A 19,172-nucleotide genomic window follows, 5' to 3' on the forward strand; every position below is an offset into this window, starting at 1 on the left:
CTTTATCAGGATTACACAAACAAAAACTCTTCAGGAGAGTGTCTGCCCTATTCTCTACTCAGATATAATGAACTTTTAAAGTAATAATTTAGTATAATCCATTGTCCTTTTCCTTGATTGAGTTAAAAAGGACAGTGACCAAAAAAAGGTTGAAAATCTTACTAAGCTATTCTCCATCAACACACTCACATGCACATACACATTCAACACTATCTGTCCCATCAATATTTCACATTGATTTCAAGTCATGTTATTTGAGATCCTTTGCCAATAACATCTTCTCTCTTTCGGCTTCAAGTTGCTCAGTCAAAAGAATCTGTTCTCCCAAAAGACGAATGTTTTCTTTTTTCCGATTTTGCCTCTCAATGTCTCTGATCACTCCGTCACGAAGCCTCTAAAAATGTAAGAAACAGATTTCAGTAGCACCCTGAACAGGTGGTTCCCATCCTTGTTACATTCAAAACCAAATAACAGTGTTACCAAAATACACTTAAAACTTTCAGACGCCAAATATCCAACTACTCTTTTAACTTTCTCTATAAATGTAAAATGTAATAAAGAAACCATCAAATTAATCTGGGAGTATGCTATAACGTTATTACTTGAATGACTATTGACCATATTTTAAAAAATTGCTGAACACTGAGTATAGAAAATTTAAATGGAAATAACAATTAAAAAAGAAAAACTGTCACTGTTGAATTTTAAAACTTTTAATTGATATATGACACTTAAAATATTTGATAAGAATTATTACAGTAACTCTGTGAACTACTTTCCTGTTAGCAATTTTCCTAGCTGAATAAACATCAAAGAAAAAAAAAGACTGCTAAAATATGAACAAGCTATAAGGTAGATGCAAAAAAGTGAAAAAACCCAGCTTCTAGTATACAAAGAGAAAAAGTAAAAATTATACAAAATTACTAATCAATTACTTAACAGAGAAGGAAAAAAAATAGAATGCTACTATCAGAGGAAAAATTAAAGGCCCATCAATGGCAGTTACTTTGATAAGCACTAAAGAACATGGACCTGGCACCAAAGACAAGACTTTTTAAAGCATCAATCCAGTCATGACTAATAAATAACATTTTATAGTCACAGGTCACAAAATACTCTAATAAGTTTCTAACAGCAGCCTTGTGAGGCAGAATTAATGGGGATTGGGCAGGGGTCTGAACTTTTTTTAAAAATTATTATGATATCTATTTAAGAGACTTTCACCAAGTATCTACTTGCTGGACCTCGAGGCTTAGAGCTTCATTCCCTATTATGAGGAGTAGAGGGTCCTAAGACTAATAATTCAACTGAAAACCAACTTTCTTGATCCCTGAACCCTTGGCAAGACCTCCAAAGACAGAAAAGGAAGTGCTCATTCCACTCCTCCCTCCCCAATTCTTCCGATCCTGTGCTCCTCACCACCCCACCCCCAAAGCTCATACCTTCCACTGTAATCCCGCCACAACTGTCTGAGATCCTACCCTTTTCAGAGACTTGAGTACATGCTTAGGATCTTGCTCTTGAATCCATCATTTGCTCTCTTCCTCCAAGTTTCAATGGGCATGCTGACCGCCTCCCACATCTTTCCTGTGAGGTCCACTTAACTACCTTACGAACCACCTCACTTACTAACCACTAAGGCTTCTCCACTATTCCAATTCTAACACCTAGAACTCTGGCTCCTCACGTAAGTACTACTTGTTTTGCAGGGTTCCCATGAGGATGAAAGATAATGTATATAAAATGCTTGGTACAGTGCCTGGTATGTAGTAGACAGTCAAGAAACAACAGTCATTATTTATTTCTTGCTTCCTTGAACCTTCTTACATATCCACCATGTCAATCATTTGGCCAACTCTTCCCCACTGCTAGAAAGTAAGCCCACAATGAATGATTGGATGTAAGATAAGATAAACACAGGTTATGCTGGTCAATCTTTTCTTCATCTCTAACTTCCAAATATCTAAATCTACCTGTTCTTCCACTCTAGCAGGCAGCCAGGGTTTCTTAACCCTGGCTGCCTGCTAGAATCCTCTGGGTCACTTTTATTTCTTTTTAAATATTTTTTATTGATTTCAGAGAGAAAGGGAGGAGAAAGAGACAAACATCAATGATGAGAGAGAATAATGATTGGCTGCCTTTTGCAGGCCCCCTACTGGGGACTGAGCCCAAAACCCCTTCATGTGCCCTTGACCGGAATCGAACCCAGGACCCTTCAGTCCGAAGGATGACGCTCTATCCACTGAGCCAAACAGGCTAGGGCTGGGTCGCTTTTAAAACATACTTAAGCCCAGCTGGTGTGGCTCGGTGACTGAGTTTCAATCCAGATCAGGGCACTTGCTGGGGGTTTCGGGCTCCATCCACAGTGCGGGGCGTGCAGGAGGCAGCTGATCAATGATTTTCTCTCATCACTGATGTTTCTCTCTCTCTCTCCCTCTTCCTTCCTCTCTAAAATCAATAAACAAAACATATCTAAGCAGAATCCCCATCCCCAAGAGATTCTGATTTAATAGGCCTGGAGTAGGGCCCAGCCTCAGCTGCATTGTAAAAACTTTCCAGGAACATCGGGTGTGTGGCTAGGTTTCAGAACCAAGCTCTAATAATCCAGTCCTACCTGACACTGAGATTCCCTGTTCACTGACCTCGAAGCTATATCTGACACACTCTACTCCCTCTCAATTTTTCTTGGGATCACCATCTTCTTCCTTCTTGGGAGGAAGATTCCTGCCTCTAATACAAAAGCTACCCCTTTAGAATCCCAAATCTCTAGTCTCTTCCAAGCCCTTTCATCATTAATCACCCCATTCCCTCCTCCACACAATTCTTGTATCTTCACAGGTGTCCTCTCCTCTGATTTCCGTGGATTGTGAACACCGAGGACAAAGCCCTCATCTGCTTCATATCTGAATACCGAGCACACAGCACAGTCCAATGCAAGCAGTGACTTTACTATTGATTCAGGTCATTGCGTTCACCCCTGGCCAACTAGGCTCTACCAATACCCGCGCCCAGGTGTCCTCTGAGAGTTCACCAACCACCCAGTTCCGGTTCCCACACTCAACATGCAGCGCTGTTTTCAATCAGTTAGTCTGTCTCTGGGGCGGCTTTGCTTCCTTATCTTTGTTTCCCAAAAGTTCCTGGCGCACAGTGATCAGTCATTAACCGTTTACTAACTTGAATAAGAAAGTATGAGCAGAGAGACATAGAATGGTCAGTCAGGCCAGTGATCAGCAAGTCAGGGTATTATTTCTAGGGATGTAAGTACCAAAAAAAGAAAAATTGGAGGCTGGCATCGTTAACGTTCACAGAATCTAGCTTTCATGGAGATCAAGGAAGAACTTGTGTGGATCCCATGGACACAGACAATAGTGAGGCGAAGGCCGGGGGCGGGGCCCGGGACGGGCTAGAAGGGGTCAATAGGGGAGAAAAGGAACACGTGTATTGCTTTCAACAATAAAGATAAAAACAACAGAACAACATACAAGCATCTCACCAAATTACCTAGGCCAAAGGCAAGAAGGCGGATGCGGGAATGCTTCTTTATCGTGGGATAAAGTCTTATTCGCATTTAAACACCGCAGGACCAATCGTGGGCCTGGGGGTGGAGAGGCCATAACCTGCTGAGTGCACCCCAAGGAAACGCCTCCCCTCCTCCACCTCCTGCGGCCCCAGTGACATTCTGAAAGGTCGTGTCGCTGCCAGCTGGCGGCCACTAGAAAACGGGGCCGCTCCCCACCCCACGGGCGTGCGTTCGCGGAGCCAAACTTCAGCGCCGAGGGCCGGGCTCCCAGGCGCCCGCGGGCGGGAGGGTGGCCTGGACCTCGAGGGCGCAAGCGGCCGGGGGTGGGGGGTGGGGGGGTACAGCGCCCCAGGCCGAGCCCGCGACGCGTGGGTGAGTGTGCGGGTGCCGGGCCGCACCGCCGCGGGGGCGAGGGCGGGAGAGAAGGAAAGACCAGGACCAGCAGGAAACCACGCGGAGTGACCGGAGACCCCCAAGACCGCCGCCGCCGCCGGGCCCGGAAGAGACCGTCACGTGACACCGACCTGCCGGTCCTGCCGCTGGTTCAGATGCACGCCGACCACGGTGGCCGCCGTCAGCACCACCGAGAGGCCCAGCACCAGCTTCGAGCTCCTCGACATCCCCGCGCCGGGCGCCCCCTCCCACCACGCGAGGGCCAGGGCGCCGCCGAGCATGCGTCGCCGCCAGTGCGAGCCAGACCCGACCCCTGGAGCGCAGATCCCCAGCCACTGCGATGCGGGCCGCTGCCGCCAGGCGCGAGCAATCGAGAGCCGAGCGGCTCCGCGGCAGTGCGACTGCGGGTGGCGCCTGGGGAACGGAGGGATGCTCTCTTTACCCTACAGGCGGCCGGGTTAAAGCACTCCCAATTCAAATTCTAAATTAGAGCCCCCCAAAACAGATCCAGAGACAGGGAAGCATCGATCAGACTGTCAAACCTCAGAGGGAAGGTAGGGGAGGGAGGGGGTAAGGGGGAGAGATCAACCAAAGGACTTGTATGCATGCATATAAGCCTAACCAATGGACCCAGACAGCAGTGAGGTGAGGGCGTGAGGGCGGCGGGGGGAGGTTGGGGAAGGTAATGGGGGGATGAGGACAAATATGTAATACCTTAATCAATAAAGAAATTAAAATGTAAATAAATAAATTAGAGCCCCAGCTCCTCGCCGGGGTGAGTTGGAGGGTTCCATGCCTGCACCTCTTCATTGTATCACCTTCCCCCCCCCCCCCAACCACCACCACCCGCGACGATGCTGCTATTTGCTCAATAGCAGCTTCACCAAACTCAGCCCTCATTGTCCCTTTGGCGGGGCAGGTGCCACCAGGAGATGGAGTTTTGCTAGTTAAATGTAGACACAGTCATCTGCTTTCACCTTGACGCTGTGGGGTGGCTGGTCAGGGTCTGATTTTTCTTAAAATCATAATCTTCTGGCTAAAGAGCCTGCTGACTGGGCAGCGACACCTCCTTGCTCCCTGATATGAAAAGAGCTGGTTACCTCCTTGCCCAGGTAATCCTTAAGAGATCACTTTGACACCCTGAGCCTCAGTTCCCGCCATTTATACAACAGGATTCCTGAGCCCACATCACTAGAAACATAAATGATGGAATGAAGGAGTGCTTCGAGAATAGCTGAAGGTTCTGTCCAAGGTGCAGAAAGACGTTTGGCTTTCTAATGAAGAGGTATTGTCATTAAATGATTCTTACTTGCCAGAATTCATAGAAAACAAACTTTTCCTAAGGAAACAACTTTGGATGATATTAATTTGGCCTCGATCTTAACCTCACCAAGGGCTTCTTTGACATTCATTTCTGTAGCGCTTTACTATTCCAGCCTAAGTTATGCAAGTGTAAATGGCATGAGTGATACTGCTCTGAAGAAATGTAATACAATAAAACGAAATAATAAAAAAGTTGAAAAAATCCTTTCAAGTGTCATTTTGTTCACAACATATTTCTCAGCTGGAGGAATGAACCGTTGAATTGGAAAACAGGAGTCTTGCCCTAATAGACCTTGAAGTCAGAAGCAATTTAATTCAGGGTGTATTTGCATATTTCTGTAAAGAAAAAAAAACTACTAGACTACTTTTAATTGTAGTCTACTACAATTGGACTACTTTTATATTGTCTTCTCCAGATATTGTTTCCCAATAAACCATCAACATGTCCTTAGACTGCAGCCCAGAGAATTAGATGGTCTTTCATCCTGTCATCACTAATTTTTCAACGTCTTCTTAAAATATTTTGTTACTATACTTTTGAAAGAGCCTTTAAATGTTAACAGTGTCAAATTAAACGATGGATTATCTGCTTAAATATTTATAAGCCTGAGCAGGATGTATTGTATGATTATTGTCACATAAATTGCTAGGTTGTGAGAGAATGACTGCATGCCATCAAACACTAAAACCACCTTTTTTTTTTCATTATCATGATTTCCATTTAGTCTAAGTATATTTCTTTTTTTTTTTAATATATTTTATTGATTTTTTACAGAGAGGAAGGGAGAGGGATAGAGAGTTAGAAACATCGATGAGAGAGAAACATCGATCAGCTGCCTCCTGCACACCTCCTAGTGGGGATGTGCCCGCAACCCAGGTACATGCCCTTGACCGGAATCGAACCTGGGACCTTTCAGTCCGCAGGCCGACGCTCTATCCACTGAGCCAAACCGGTTTCGGCAGTCTAAGTATATTTCTAAGTGTATGCAGTGTTTTAACAAAAGCAGTTTTCTGGGACAACTTGAAGAGTTTCTAGTAATGAATACAAGTCCAGACTTGCTAATTGACTTTTTATTTTTTTCCAACAAACTTTGACTGAATGTGCCAGGAGCAGTGGATTCAAGGTTCCCCCATCCCCACGCCATCCCTCACGCAGCTTAATTTCTGCAAGAAAGACAGACTGGCATATCAAATAATCACAATTTAAAAAGCAGTTTACGAGTAGGAATGGTTATGGACTGCATGTTTGTGTGTCCGCCCCCCCCCCCCCCATTCTTATGTTGAAATCATAACCTCTGATGGCATGGTATCAGGAGGAAAACCTTTAGTAGGAAATTAGGTTTAGATGAGGTTATGGGGGTAGAGACCATGATGGGATTACTGTCCTTGTAAGAAGAGAAAGACACTAGAGCTCAAGCTACCTCTCTACCGTGTAAGGACACGGCAAGAAGGTGGCCATCAGCAAACCAGGAAGAGGGCCCTCACTAGAACCTAACCATGCCAGCACCTGATCTCTGACTTCCCAGCCTCAAAGCTGTGAGAAATAAATTTCTGTTGTTTAATCTACTCAGTTTATGGTATTTTTTGTTATAGCAGCCACAGCTTAGACAGCAATGAACTGTTCCCCCAAAGTGTGGGTGTAGGTCTACTGCTCTAGAGTCAGTATCACCCAACACAGAAGATTCAAGACAAAGTGCTCTGTCAGAATCTTCCAACAACTCTCCTACAGAAACTGCTCTTAAATTCCTCTCTCTCTCTCTCTGTGGTAAACCATCTCTAATGCTGATTAAATGGAAAAAATCCTGCTTAACCATTGGAGACTCTGGGTGAGAGGTGCTACTGAAATAATCACAGATATATGTACAGGTGGAACTTCTACTACAAGGTCTAAGACTTAAATTTGAAGCCAACACACCCACAGGGAGGGTAAAAAACATGACCTCATGACATTAGCAAACATTTAGCACATTCAGGCACACATTTGGCAGCTGTTTATGCTTTAGCTAGCATCTCCCCATTTCCTAGAGCCTTCAGCCCCTGCAACCACCATTCCACTCTGCTGCTATGAGTTAGACCTTTAAAAAGTATTTGTTTTTCTTTGCCTGGCTTATTTCATTTAGCATAATGTCCTCCAGGCTCATCCATGCTGTGGCAAATGGGAGGATTTCCTTCTCCTTATGGCCGAAAAATATTTCATTGTGTGTATATATCACAACTTCTTTATACATTCATCTGCCGATGAACACAGGTTATTTCTACATGTTGGATAATCTGAATGATGCTGCAGTAAACATGGAAGTGCAGATACCTTTTCAAGATCCCAATTTAGCCATGGCCAGTTTGGCTCAGTGGATAGAGCGTCGACTTGCGGACTGAAAGGTCCCAGGTCTGATTCCGGTCAAGGGCATGTACCTTGGTTATGGGCACATCCCCAGTAGGGAGTGTGCAGGAGGCAGCTGATCGATGTTTCTCTCTCATCGATGTTTCTAACTCTCTATCCCTCTCCCTTCCTCTCTGTAAAAAATCAATAAAATATATTTTTTTTAAAAAAGAGATCCCAATTTAATCTCCGTTGGTTATATACCCAGGGATTGCTGAATCATAAGGTAGTTCTATTTTTAATTTTTTGAGAAACTTCTATACTGTTTTTCATAGTGGCTATATCAATTTATATTTACAGTGCAGCAATTTATAGCTCACTAGGGGTTCCCTTTTCTCCACATCCTTATCCCCTGTCTTTTTGTTGTTGTTGTTGTTAATCCTCACCCAAGGATATTTTTCCACTGATTTTTTTTTTTTTTTTTAGAGAGAGAGTGGAAGGGAGGGGAGAGACAGAGAGAAACAATGATGTGAGAGAGACACATTGATTGGTTGCCCCCTGCACGCACCCAGACTAGGGCAGGGATTGAACCTGCCCTTGACTGGAATCAAACCTGTGACCCTGCCGAAACCGGTTTGGCTCAGTGGATAGAGCATCGGCCTGCGGACTGAAAGGTCCCGGGTTTGATTCCGGTCAAGGGCATGTATCTTGGTTGCGGGCGCGTCCCCAGTGGGGGGTGTGCAAGAGGCAGCTGATCAGTGTTTCTCTCTCATCGATGTTTCTGGCTCTCTGTCTCTCTCCCTTCCTCTCTGTAAAAAATCAATAAAATATATTTAAAAACAAACAAACAAACAAAAAAACCTGTGACCCTTCAGTTCATGGGCCAAAGCTTTATCAACTGAGCCAAACCAGTCAGTGCACCCTTTGTCTTTTTGATAATAGCCTTTCTAACAGGTGTGTAGTGATATCTCATTGCAGTTGTAATTTGCATTACCCTGATGATTAGTAATGTTAAATATTTTTTCATATACTTGTTGACTATTTCAGTTATAAGATTATAAATTCTGAGAATCTAATGTACACCATGGTGACTATGCTATATAATAAAAGGCTAATATGCAAATAGACTGAACGGCAGAACAACCAAACAACCGGTCGCTAAAACGTGCACTGACCACCAGGGGCCATGCGTGGAACATAGCAGGCATGGGCAGCAGGTGGCAGAGTGCAGAACATGGCGGACGTTGGCCATGTGCAGGATGGTGGAGCAGGTGGGGGGGGTGGTGCCAGACCAAGGTGGGGCTCCCGTTGCTGTCATCGGGGTGAGCCTCTGGTGGTTACTGAAAATTCTTTGCTCCTGTGTGCCGCAGTCCTGCCCAGCACTCACACCCACTGCTGGCCCCAAGATTGTCAGCGGTGAGAGTGAGGCCGGCACCATCAGTGCAGTACAGCAGCAGTGGCGGGAGCAGGGCTGAAGGCAGACAGCAGACAGGGCTGCGGCAGAAGGGGCTGGGCAGGGGTGCGAAGGATGGGCCAAGGCCCATCCCTGTGCCCAACGCAGCCTCGTGGCCCACAGTTCCTTTTGTGGTGCATGAATTCGTGCACTGGGCCCCTAGTAGTTAATAATACTGTGTGTATTCTTGAAACTTACTAGGAGAGTAGATCTTAAACATTCTCACCTCACACAAAAAAAGTATGTGAAGTGATGGATGTGTGTGATTAGCTTGATTGCAGTCATCATTTCATAATGTATAAGTATGTCAAATGATCTCGTTGTACACCTTAAATATGTACAACTTTTCTTTGTAAATTATGCCTCAATAAAGCCAGAAACAAATGAAAATTTAGATATTTTTAAAGCATTAAGAAGAAAAAAATTATTTACATATATACACATACTCAGAAAAAAAAATGAAGTTCTGATACATGCTATAACAGATGAACCATGATATCTTGAAAACATTATGCTAAATAAAAAGAAGCTAGTCACAAAAGACCAGGTATAATATGATTCCATTTATATAAAATAGGCAATTCCATAGAGACAGAAAGCAGAACACTGATTGCCAGGGGCTGGTGGGGGGGGCGGGGCGGGGGCAGGAATGATTGGGGACTGTTAATGGGTTTCATTTTGGGGTGATGAAAATGTTCTAGAATTAGATCATGATGGTGGGTGCACAACTCTTTGAAGCTACTAAAAACCACTGAATTGTATACTTTAAAAGGATAAATCTTATGATACATTATTATCTTAATAAAGCTGTTAAAAGAATGAAAAATAAAGGTGTTTATATATATCAACTAATTTCATCTTCAAAATAACCCTGTAAGATACATGCTGTTAGTATCTCCATCTTCCAGGTGAGGAAACTGAGGCACAGAGAAGTGGGTAAAAATTATAGAGCAACCTGGTTGGTTTTTAGTTTTGTTTTCAAAAGACATAAAAGATTAAATTTGCCTGGTTTAAACATTTAAAATAGAACATATATCTTTGGTCAATAGATAGAAGGGTAATATGTAAATTTAGAATCTTCCAATTTCATATTTTTTAAAATATATTTTTATTGATTTCAGAGAGGAAGGGAGAGGGAGAAAGAGATAGAAACATCAATGATGAGAGAGAATCACTGACCGACTGCCTCCTGCACACCCCCCACTGGGGATCAAGCCTGCAACCCAGGCATGTGCCCTTTGCTGGAATCGAACCTGGGACCCTTCAGTCCACAGGCCGACGCTCTATCCATTGGGCCAAACCAGCTGGGGCTCAATTCCATATTTTAGCTACTTAAAAATGGGAGGGGAGAGACAGGCAAGAGAGGGAAGGCGATGTGAGGAGATACATGGATGGGAGAGAGAGGTAAAAACAGAAGAGGACAGAAAAATGGACAGGGACTCTAAGTAGGTTCTGAGGTAACAGGATTTGCCTCAGGGGGCTTCTGAGAAACATGCCCATTCACGTGGCCCTTTGCAACTCTGTTTTGGGGTCTTGCATTCCTCGCTTTGATAGGAGAGCCCTGCAGCCCTCCCTGGGGATATTGTTCTCAGAAGTTGGCGTCTCTGAAGTTTGCTGAAACACAGAGGTGGAAAGCAGGACTTCTGGCTTCACTCATCCCTTCGGTTTCGGGGCCTCAGTTTCCTCCTCTGTACTAAGGGGACAATGATATGTCCGATTCCTCCTTGGCTTACTGATTGAGGTGATTAATTAATACTATGCCTCCACTCAGATCAGCATGTGGTGATAATGCATGTCACAGCATCCCCGCCAGAAGTCTCCAATGGCCGCCTCCAGGAGTCATACGACTCACTACCTGGAAAGGGCTCCTTTCACTACCCCTGGGGGCAGTGGCCCTGAATTCTTGTCTTCACAAATGTAGGAGATGTCTGTTTGCTTGCAGCTAAGTGGGCCTTTTGGTGACCTCCCAGCATGAGCATTCTCACCTCTCAATGTGCTTGGCCACATTTGTGGACTGGAGTTTCTTTGCTGTTTCCAAAGACTTGGTGTGACTGAGTTCTTTCAGATTCAAAACCCAGTCACATTGTCAGGAAGAGAAAAAAAATGTCAACATTAACATTGTTAATGGAAGAAAAGAGCTGTTAGATCCTTTCAATATAATTTCTGCTGCTGTAAATTTATAAATCATTGTTAAAATAAAACAATGGCTTTAACTGACAATAGACATGTTGGCAAAGACATGGAACAACCGAATGTTCTGTATCCTGGTGGCAGTGTCACTGGACCACTTGACCTGTATTTGCTGGAGCTGAACTGGTTCAAACCCTCTGACTCAGTAACTTCACCCCTAGATACAAGCACAACAGAACTGCATACATGTGAGCACCAAAAGACATGTGCAAGTGTATCTGTAAAGATTCCACTTACATAAGTCGGCAAGGCGGTCGGTCACCTTGTTGAGAGAGTACTTGCTGGGAGAAGGCAAATGGGATGCTGGTATCATTCTGTTGCTTGATCTGCTTGCTGGTACTAATTGTGTGTGAAAATGAATCAAGTGGCACACACATTTTGTGCTCAGATCTGTATGTATGACTGACTTATTAGAAAAATCTTTTTTCTTTTTGAAATTTTAATTAAATCTTTATTGTTCAGATTATTACATTTGTTCTTCTTTTTTCCCCCCATAACTCCCCTCCTTCCAGCTCCCACCCCACCCTCCGCCCTCACTCCCCACCCACTGTGTTCATCCATAGGTGCACGATTTTTGTCCAGCCTCTTCCCGGATCTCCCACGCCGCTTTTCCCCCCAAGAATAGTCAGTCCATTCCCTTTCTATGTCCCTGATTCTATTATAATCACCAGTTCATTCTGTACATCAGGTTATTTATTCACTTGATTCTTAGGTTCATTTGTTGATAGATGCATATTTGTTGTTCATAATTTGTATCTTTACCTTTTTCTTCTTCTTCCTCTTCTTAAAGGATACCTTTCAGCATTTCATATAATACTGGTTTAGTGGTGATGAACTCCTTTAGCTTTTTCTTATCTGTGAAGCTCTTTATCTGACCTTCACTTCTGAATGATAGCTTTGCTGGATAAAGTAATCTTGGTTGAAGGTTCTTGGTATTCATCACTTTGAATATTTCTTGCCACTCCCTTCTGGTCTGCAAAGTTTCTGTTGAGAAATCAGCTGACAGTCGTATGGGTATTCCCTTGTAAGTAACTGAGTTTCTTTCTCTTGCTGCTTTTAAGATTCTCTCTTTGTCTTTTGCTCTTGGCATTTTAATTATGATGTGTCTTGGTGTGGTCCTCTTTGGATTCCTTTTGTTTGGGGTTCTCTGCGCTTCCTGGACCTGTAAGTCTATTTCTTTCACCAGGTGGGGGAAGTTTTCTGTCATTATTTCTTCAAATAGGCTTTCAATATCTTGCTGTCTCTCATCTTCTGGTACCCCTATAATTCTGATGTTGGTACGTTTGAAGCTGTCCCAGAGGCTCCTTACACTATCTTCGTATTTTTGGGTTCTTTTTTCATTTTGCTTTTCCGGTTGGGTGTTTCTCGCTTCTTCGCATTTCAAATCTTTGACTTGATTCTTGCGCTCCTCTGGTCTGCTGTTGGGAGTCTGTATAATATTCTTTATTTCAGTCAGTGTATGCTTACTTTCTAGATGGTCCTTTATCACACCATCGAGGGTCTCATTAGATTTCCTGTACATCTCATCAAGTTTATCAACAGACTCTAGAAGCCTCTTGAGAGACCTCAAAAGTGTGGTTCTGAACTCAATATCCTCCCTTGATAGTTTTGTCCTGTTTCTTTGTCTCCGCATTCTTTACGCTTTCTTGGTACACCCCCTAGTGGTCTTTGTGTGCAGTCTTGTTGTAGTTAAGCCTTGATTGTTATAGTTAATACTAGAGGGATTTGACCTCCAAGCCGACTGGCTGTGATAATCAGCTGTGTTTGCAGTGGAAGAACTTGTGTCCTCTAGGGAGGTGCTAATCTAGCCTTTGCCTGAGGCTATCCGGCAAATGCCTCTGTGCAGGGCTTGGGCGGGGCGGGTCCCACGGGATCAACAGGGCAGAGGAGGGAGCAGTTATGGCTGCTCTCATTCCGTCCCCAGGGGCTCTGCCTCTCTGTCCCAGCAACAGCTGCAAACCTCGGAGGGACCGTAGCCAGACAGTCCTGCTTCTCCTGTTTTAGTCTGGGTCCCTAGAGACTCTCCCGGATCTGGAGCTCTGAGTCTGAGGCTCCCTCTGGATTGAAACAGACAACCACGCCCTCAGCCACCAGCCCGAGCCGCGTGCACTCCGCACCTTAGTATTTTACTTCAGCACTGCGCCTCCTCTGATTCTCGGATCCTCCTAGTTGTAGAACTTCCATTCAGCCAGCCTTCCTGTGGTTCTGGATGATGTTCGTTCCGTCTTTTAGTTGTATTTTTGAAGTGGTTGTTCGAGACAGCAAACTCTGGCGTTAACCTATGCCGCCATCTTGGTTCTCCTCAGAAAAATCTTATGTAAAGTTATGAACTGAAAAAAATGGTTTTATATTTTATAATTATTTCTTGCACCAAGAAAGGTTTTTTCCTCCATGATGACTATCAAAAATTGAAGAGATTATCATTTAAAACATCTTGATCAGGAATTATGTGTAGACATTTTATTTTCATTTTTTTCGTTAATTCTCACCAGGGAATATTTTTCCATTTATTTTTATTTTATTTTTTAAAGAATTCTTTATTGTTGAGAGTATTAATATGTCCCCTTTGTTCCCCCATTGTTCCATTGATTTTTAGAGAGAGAGTGGAAGGAAGGGGAAGAAACAGAAAAAGAGAAACATCCATTGGTTGCCTCCTACATGTGCCCTGACTGGGGCCCCCAATGAAGCCTGCAACCAAGGTACATGCCCTTGACCAGAATCAAACCTGATCTATCCACTGAGCCAAACCCACTAGGGCTATGTACAGACATTTTATTTTATTTTATTTAAATATATTTTATTGATTTTTTTTACAGAGAGGAAAGGAGAGGGATAGAGAGTTAGAAACATTGATGAGAGAGAAACATCGATCAGTTGCCTCCTGCAACTGATTGACTGGAATCGAACCTGGGACCCTTCAGTCTGCAGGCCGACACTCTATCCACTGAGCCAAACCGATTAGGGCTGTACAGACATTTTAAACATAAAACATGTTATTGAAAGGTTAGACTCAAGCCCTAGCTGGTTTGGCTTGGTGGATAGAGCGTCGGCCTGCGGACTGAAGGGTCCCAGGTTCGATTCCAGGCAAGGGCACATGCCCGGGGTTGCGGGCTCGATCCCCAGTGGGGGGCCTCCAGGAGGCAGCCAATCAATGGTTCTCTCTCATCACTGATGTTTCTCTCTCTCTCTCCCTCTTCCTTCCTCTCTGAAATCAATAAAAATATATTAAAAAAAAAAAAAAGGTTAGACTCAAAGAAATAAGCTCTAGTTTTTCTTACTTATGGTGCCAATTTAAATACAGTTTTATTTAAGACATTGCATTTTCCACTTTACAATGCAGTGCTTATAAAGTGCACCATTATTTCCTTTCCTTGTGTCTAGTTTTTCATTAAAAAAATCACAAACTTGTTATCAGGAAATTTTATACAAATTCAGTTTAAATCTGCCCCAATACTGTTTTTATTTTTCGTCTCATAATCTATAGTATCATAGTTTTTTGTTTTATAAGAATATTATGTTAAAAAAATAGGAATAATTATTATCTGTAAACTCCAGTTGAAATTATTCAAGTTCCCTCAAGTTGATCCCAGTGAGCTATACAAATTCCCTGTTTTTAATGTTTAACAAGGTGGGACAAAGATTAGGAAGCATGATTAATTAACACAATTTGCTTTTAGGCCAAAACTTCTAAACTTTATATCTGCCTTTATTCTATTCTTGAGTCTGAGTATCCTGAAATCACATCAGCTCCCATCCCTCTCAGCTTTGGACTGACCCAAATGTGACCAGAATGACCACTGCTCTCCTGGAGGGGACAATGGTTCTACATCCACAGCTTCTGTCCCTTCAATGTCAGTTCTGATGGGAGCTGGAGAAGGGGCTAGTGGTGGCATTAAAATAGGAAGCCGTAGAAGTAAATCTGCTCCAACTCAGTTATAACTGGAGGTCTAGGAGCTTCGGGATACCCAACCCTCACTGAGTTGTTTTCAAAAATTGAAGTCTCAGCGGTTGAGCATTAACCTATGAACCAGGAGATCACGGTTTGATTCCTGGTCAGGGCACATACCTGGGTTGCAGGGGTTCAATCCCCCAATGTGAGGTCTGAGTGCAGGAGACAGCCAATCAATGATTCTCTGTCATCATTGATATTTCTATCTCTCCCTTCCTCTCCCTCTCTGAAATCAATAAAAATGTATTTTAAAAAATTAAAAGAAGGAAGCAAGATGGCGGCGATATAGGCAGACGCGTCCCAGGTCTTGTCCCGGAGCAAACGGAGTAAGCAGCTGAAACTAACAACACCCACCCCGAATTGGCAAATTTACTCAGCTGGTGAGACGGTTTGCAGCCGGGAAGGGCAGACCTCCCCTGGAAAGGTTAAAAACCAGGGATCTGGGCAGGAAAGTTTGCCAGACCTGAGCCCAGAGGGTCGGAGGGAGACCGCATGGCAGACAGCCGCGTCTCTTGGGACAGACACAGACCCTGACCGGGGTAAGGAGTTCCGCGGGTTTGCTGGCGCCAGGAGATTTGAGATTTGGATTTTGTGATTGCGGAGAACTGAGACTAAAGGGGGCATCCTGAGGAACTGATCAGACCATGCAGTGCCCATAAGAGAGGAGCGTTTCCCAGACCATGCAGTGCTGGTAAGAGAGGAGCGTTTCCCAGACCGCCTCCTGATCACCACAGCCTCCTGATCACCACACCCTCTGTCTGTGGAACAGCAGCTGTACGTGAAGCCTCCCCCCACCAGCCAGAAGAGCCATCACAGCTGTGAACAACATCCACCAGAGGAGCTGCTGCCAACTGGAAAGCAGCTGCTACCGCAACCGTCTGAGCAGCAACCACAACCCAAGGAGCCCCTGCCACCCAGGGAGCAGCCACTGAACATCTCAACATCTACATATGTCAGCGAGATCAAACATGGGTAGGCAAAGAAACCCCCAAAGGAAAGAAAAGGAGGACTTGCCAGAAAAGCAGCTAAGTGAGACAGAGATATGCAACATGACGGAAAAAGAATTCAGAATAAGGTTCCTAGAGTACATGCACCAGATGTTCAAGAAGCAAGAAGAAACAGATGAAAAACTCAACTACTTATGCAAGAAGCTAGAAGAAACAGATGAAAAAATCAACAACTTAAGTAAGTCCCAAGAAGAAATGAAGAGTGACATAGCTTCAATAAAAAACTCCATTGAAAGTATCAACAGTAGACTGGGAGAAGCGGAGGACCGAATTAGTGAATTAGAAGACAAGGAAGCAAAACACACTCAAACTGTACTGCAAATGGAGAAAAAAATTAAAAGACAGGAGGAGAGCCTAAGGGAGCTTTGGGACAACATGAAACGAAACAACATACGAATAATAGGGGTGCCAGAACAACAGAAAGATGAACATGGATTAGAAAACCTATTCGAAGAAATAATATCAGAAAACTTCCCTGAGGTGGGGAAGAAAAAAGTCACACAAGCCCAGAGAGTCCCAAACAAGGTGAACCCAAAAAGACCCACACCAAGACACATCATAATTACCATGGCAAATGTTCAGGATAAAGAGAGAATCTTACAGGCTGCAAGAGAGAGACGGAAAGTAACATACAAGGGATCTCCCATTAGATTATCAAATGATTTCTCAACAGAAACACATCAGGCCAGAAAAGAATGGACGGAAATCTACAAAGTGATGCAAAGCAAAGGACTGAATCCAAGAATACTCTATCCAGCAAGGCTATCATTCAAAATTGAAGGGGAAATAAGAAGCTTCACAGACAAAAAAGGGCTAAGGGAGTTTATCACCACCAAGCCAGCCATGCAAGAAATGCTAAAGGGACTGGTGTAAAAAGAAGAAATATCAAGCTCAGAAAGAAAACAGCCACACACACACACAAAAAAAGAAATGGCTACAAACAAGTACCTTTCAATAATAACTTTAAATGTAAATGGACTAAATGCTCCAACCAAAAGACATCGAGTGGCTGAATGGATAAAAAAACATGACCCATACATCTGCTGTCTACAAGAGACCCACCTCATTAGAAGGGACTCACACAGACTGAAAGTGAAGGGATGGAAAAATATCTTTCACGCAAATGGAAAGGAAAAGAAAGCTGGGGTAGCAATACTTATATCTGACAAAATACATCTCAAAGTGAAGGCCATAACCAGAGATAAGGAAGGCCACTTCATAATACTAAAGGGATCAATACAACAAGAAGATATAACCCTGGTAAACATATATGCACCCAATGCAGGAGCACCCACATACATAAGAAAACTTCTGGAAGATATCAGGGGAGAGATCGACAACAATACAATCATAGTAGGGGACTTTAATACACCACTGACATCACTGGATAAATCCGCTAGACAAAAACTCAGCAAAGAAACAGCAATCCTAAATGACTCACTAGATCAGATGGACTTAATTGACATCTTCAGAACACTTCACCCCACAGCTGCGGAATATACATTCCTCTCAGGTGCTCATGGGACATATTCAAAAATAGACCACATATTGGGTCACAAGCAAAGTCTCCACAAATTCAAGAAGATTGAAATCATAAAAAGCTTCTTCGCAGACCACGATGGCATAATGTTAGAAATAAACTACAATAAAAACAACCCAAAATACTCAAACACTTGGAAGCTGAATAGCATGTTATTAAATATTGATTGGGTTACTGATGACATCAAAGAAGAAATTAAAAACTTCCTGGACACTAATGACAATGAAAACACAACAACCCAAAACCTCTGGGACACAATGAAAGCAGTCCTGAGAGGAAAGTTTATAGCTCTACAGGCCTATCTCAAAAAACAAGAAAAAATGGTAGTCAATCATCTAACTCTACAACTCAAAGAATTAGAAAGAGAGCAACAAGAAAACCCCAGAGTGAGCAGAAGGAAGGAGATAATAAAGATTAGAGCAGAAATCAATGAAATAGAGACCAAAAAAACAATACAGAAAATCAATGAAACCAAGAGCTGGTTCTTTGAAAGGATAAACAAGATTGACAAACCCCTAGCCAGGCTCACCAAGAAGCAAAGAGAGAGGTCCCAAATAAACCAAATCAGAAATGATAGAGGCGAAATAACAACAGACCCCACAGAAATACAAATGATTGTTAAACAATACTATGGGCAACTCTACTCCAACAAACTAGACAACCTGGAGGAAATGGACAAATTCCTAGAAAAATACAACATTCCAAAACTCAATCAGGAAGAATCTAAAAACCTCAATAGGCCAATAACTATGGAAGAAATTGAAGCAGTCATCAGAAAGCTTCCAGCAAACAAAAGCCCAGGGCCAGACAGCTTCACAGGGGAGTTCTACCAAACATTCAAGGAAGAACTAAAACCTACCCTCCTCAGACTACTACAAAAAATTCAAGAGGAAGGAACGCTTCCAAGCTCATTCTATGAAGCCAGCATCACCCTAATACCAAAACCAGGTAAAGACATCACAATGAAAGAGAATTACAGGCCAATATCCCTCATGAACATAGATGCCAAAATCCTCAACAAAATCTTAGCAAATCGGATCCAGCAGTACATCAGAAGGATCATACACCATGACCAAGTAGGATTTATCCCAGAGATGCAAGGATGGTACAACATCCGTAAATCAATAAATGTGATACATCACATAAACAAATTGAAAGAAAAAAACCACATGGTCATATCAATTGATGCAGAAAAAGCATTCGACAAAATCCAACACCCATTTTTGATAAAAACTCTCAGAAAGGTGGGAATAGAAGGATCATACCTCAACATAATAAAAGCCATATATGACAGGCCCACAGCCAACATCATACTCAATGGACAAAAACTAACACCATTTCCCCTAAGAACAGGAACAAGACAGGGATGCCCACTCTCACCACTCCTGTTCAACATAGTACTGGAAGTATTAGCCATTGCAATTAGGCATGAAGAAGAAATAAAAGGCATCCAAATTGGAAAAGAGGAAGTAAAACT

The 19,172-nt window shown here is 43.2% G+C and overlaps 1 protein-coding gene across 1 annotated transcript; it reads right to left on the reverse strand.

The window, feature by feature from the left end:
• Positions 1-243: 243 nt before the first annotated feature.
• PET117 (PET117 cytochrome c oxidase chaperone) lies at positions 244-4,214 on the reverse strand. The gene is made up of 2 exons (XM_070419869.1): positions 4,045-4,214; positions 244-394 (listed from the first exon to the last, which is right to left on the reverse strand). The coding sequence occupies exons 1-2, from the start codon at positions 4,192-4,194 to the stop codon at positions 251-253; spliced, it is 294 nt and encodes a 97-aa protein (XP_070275970.1). The 5' UTR covers positions 4,195-4,214; the 3' UTR covers positions 244-250.
• Between the last annotated feature and the right edge of the window lie 14,958 nt (positions 4,215-19,172).

This window comes from Myotis yumanensis, unplaced genomic scaffold, assembly GCF_028538775.1.
Source record: "Myotis yumanensis isolate MYYU_CA2020_CCGP unplaced genomic scaffold, mMyoYum1.0.hap1 SCAF_7, whole genome shotgun sequence".
Taxonomy (NCBI): domain Eukaryota; kingdom Metazoa; phylum Chordata; class Mammalia; order Chiroptera; family Vespertilionidae; genus Myotis; species Myotis yumanensis.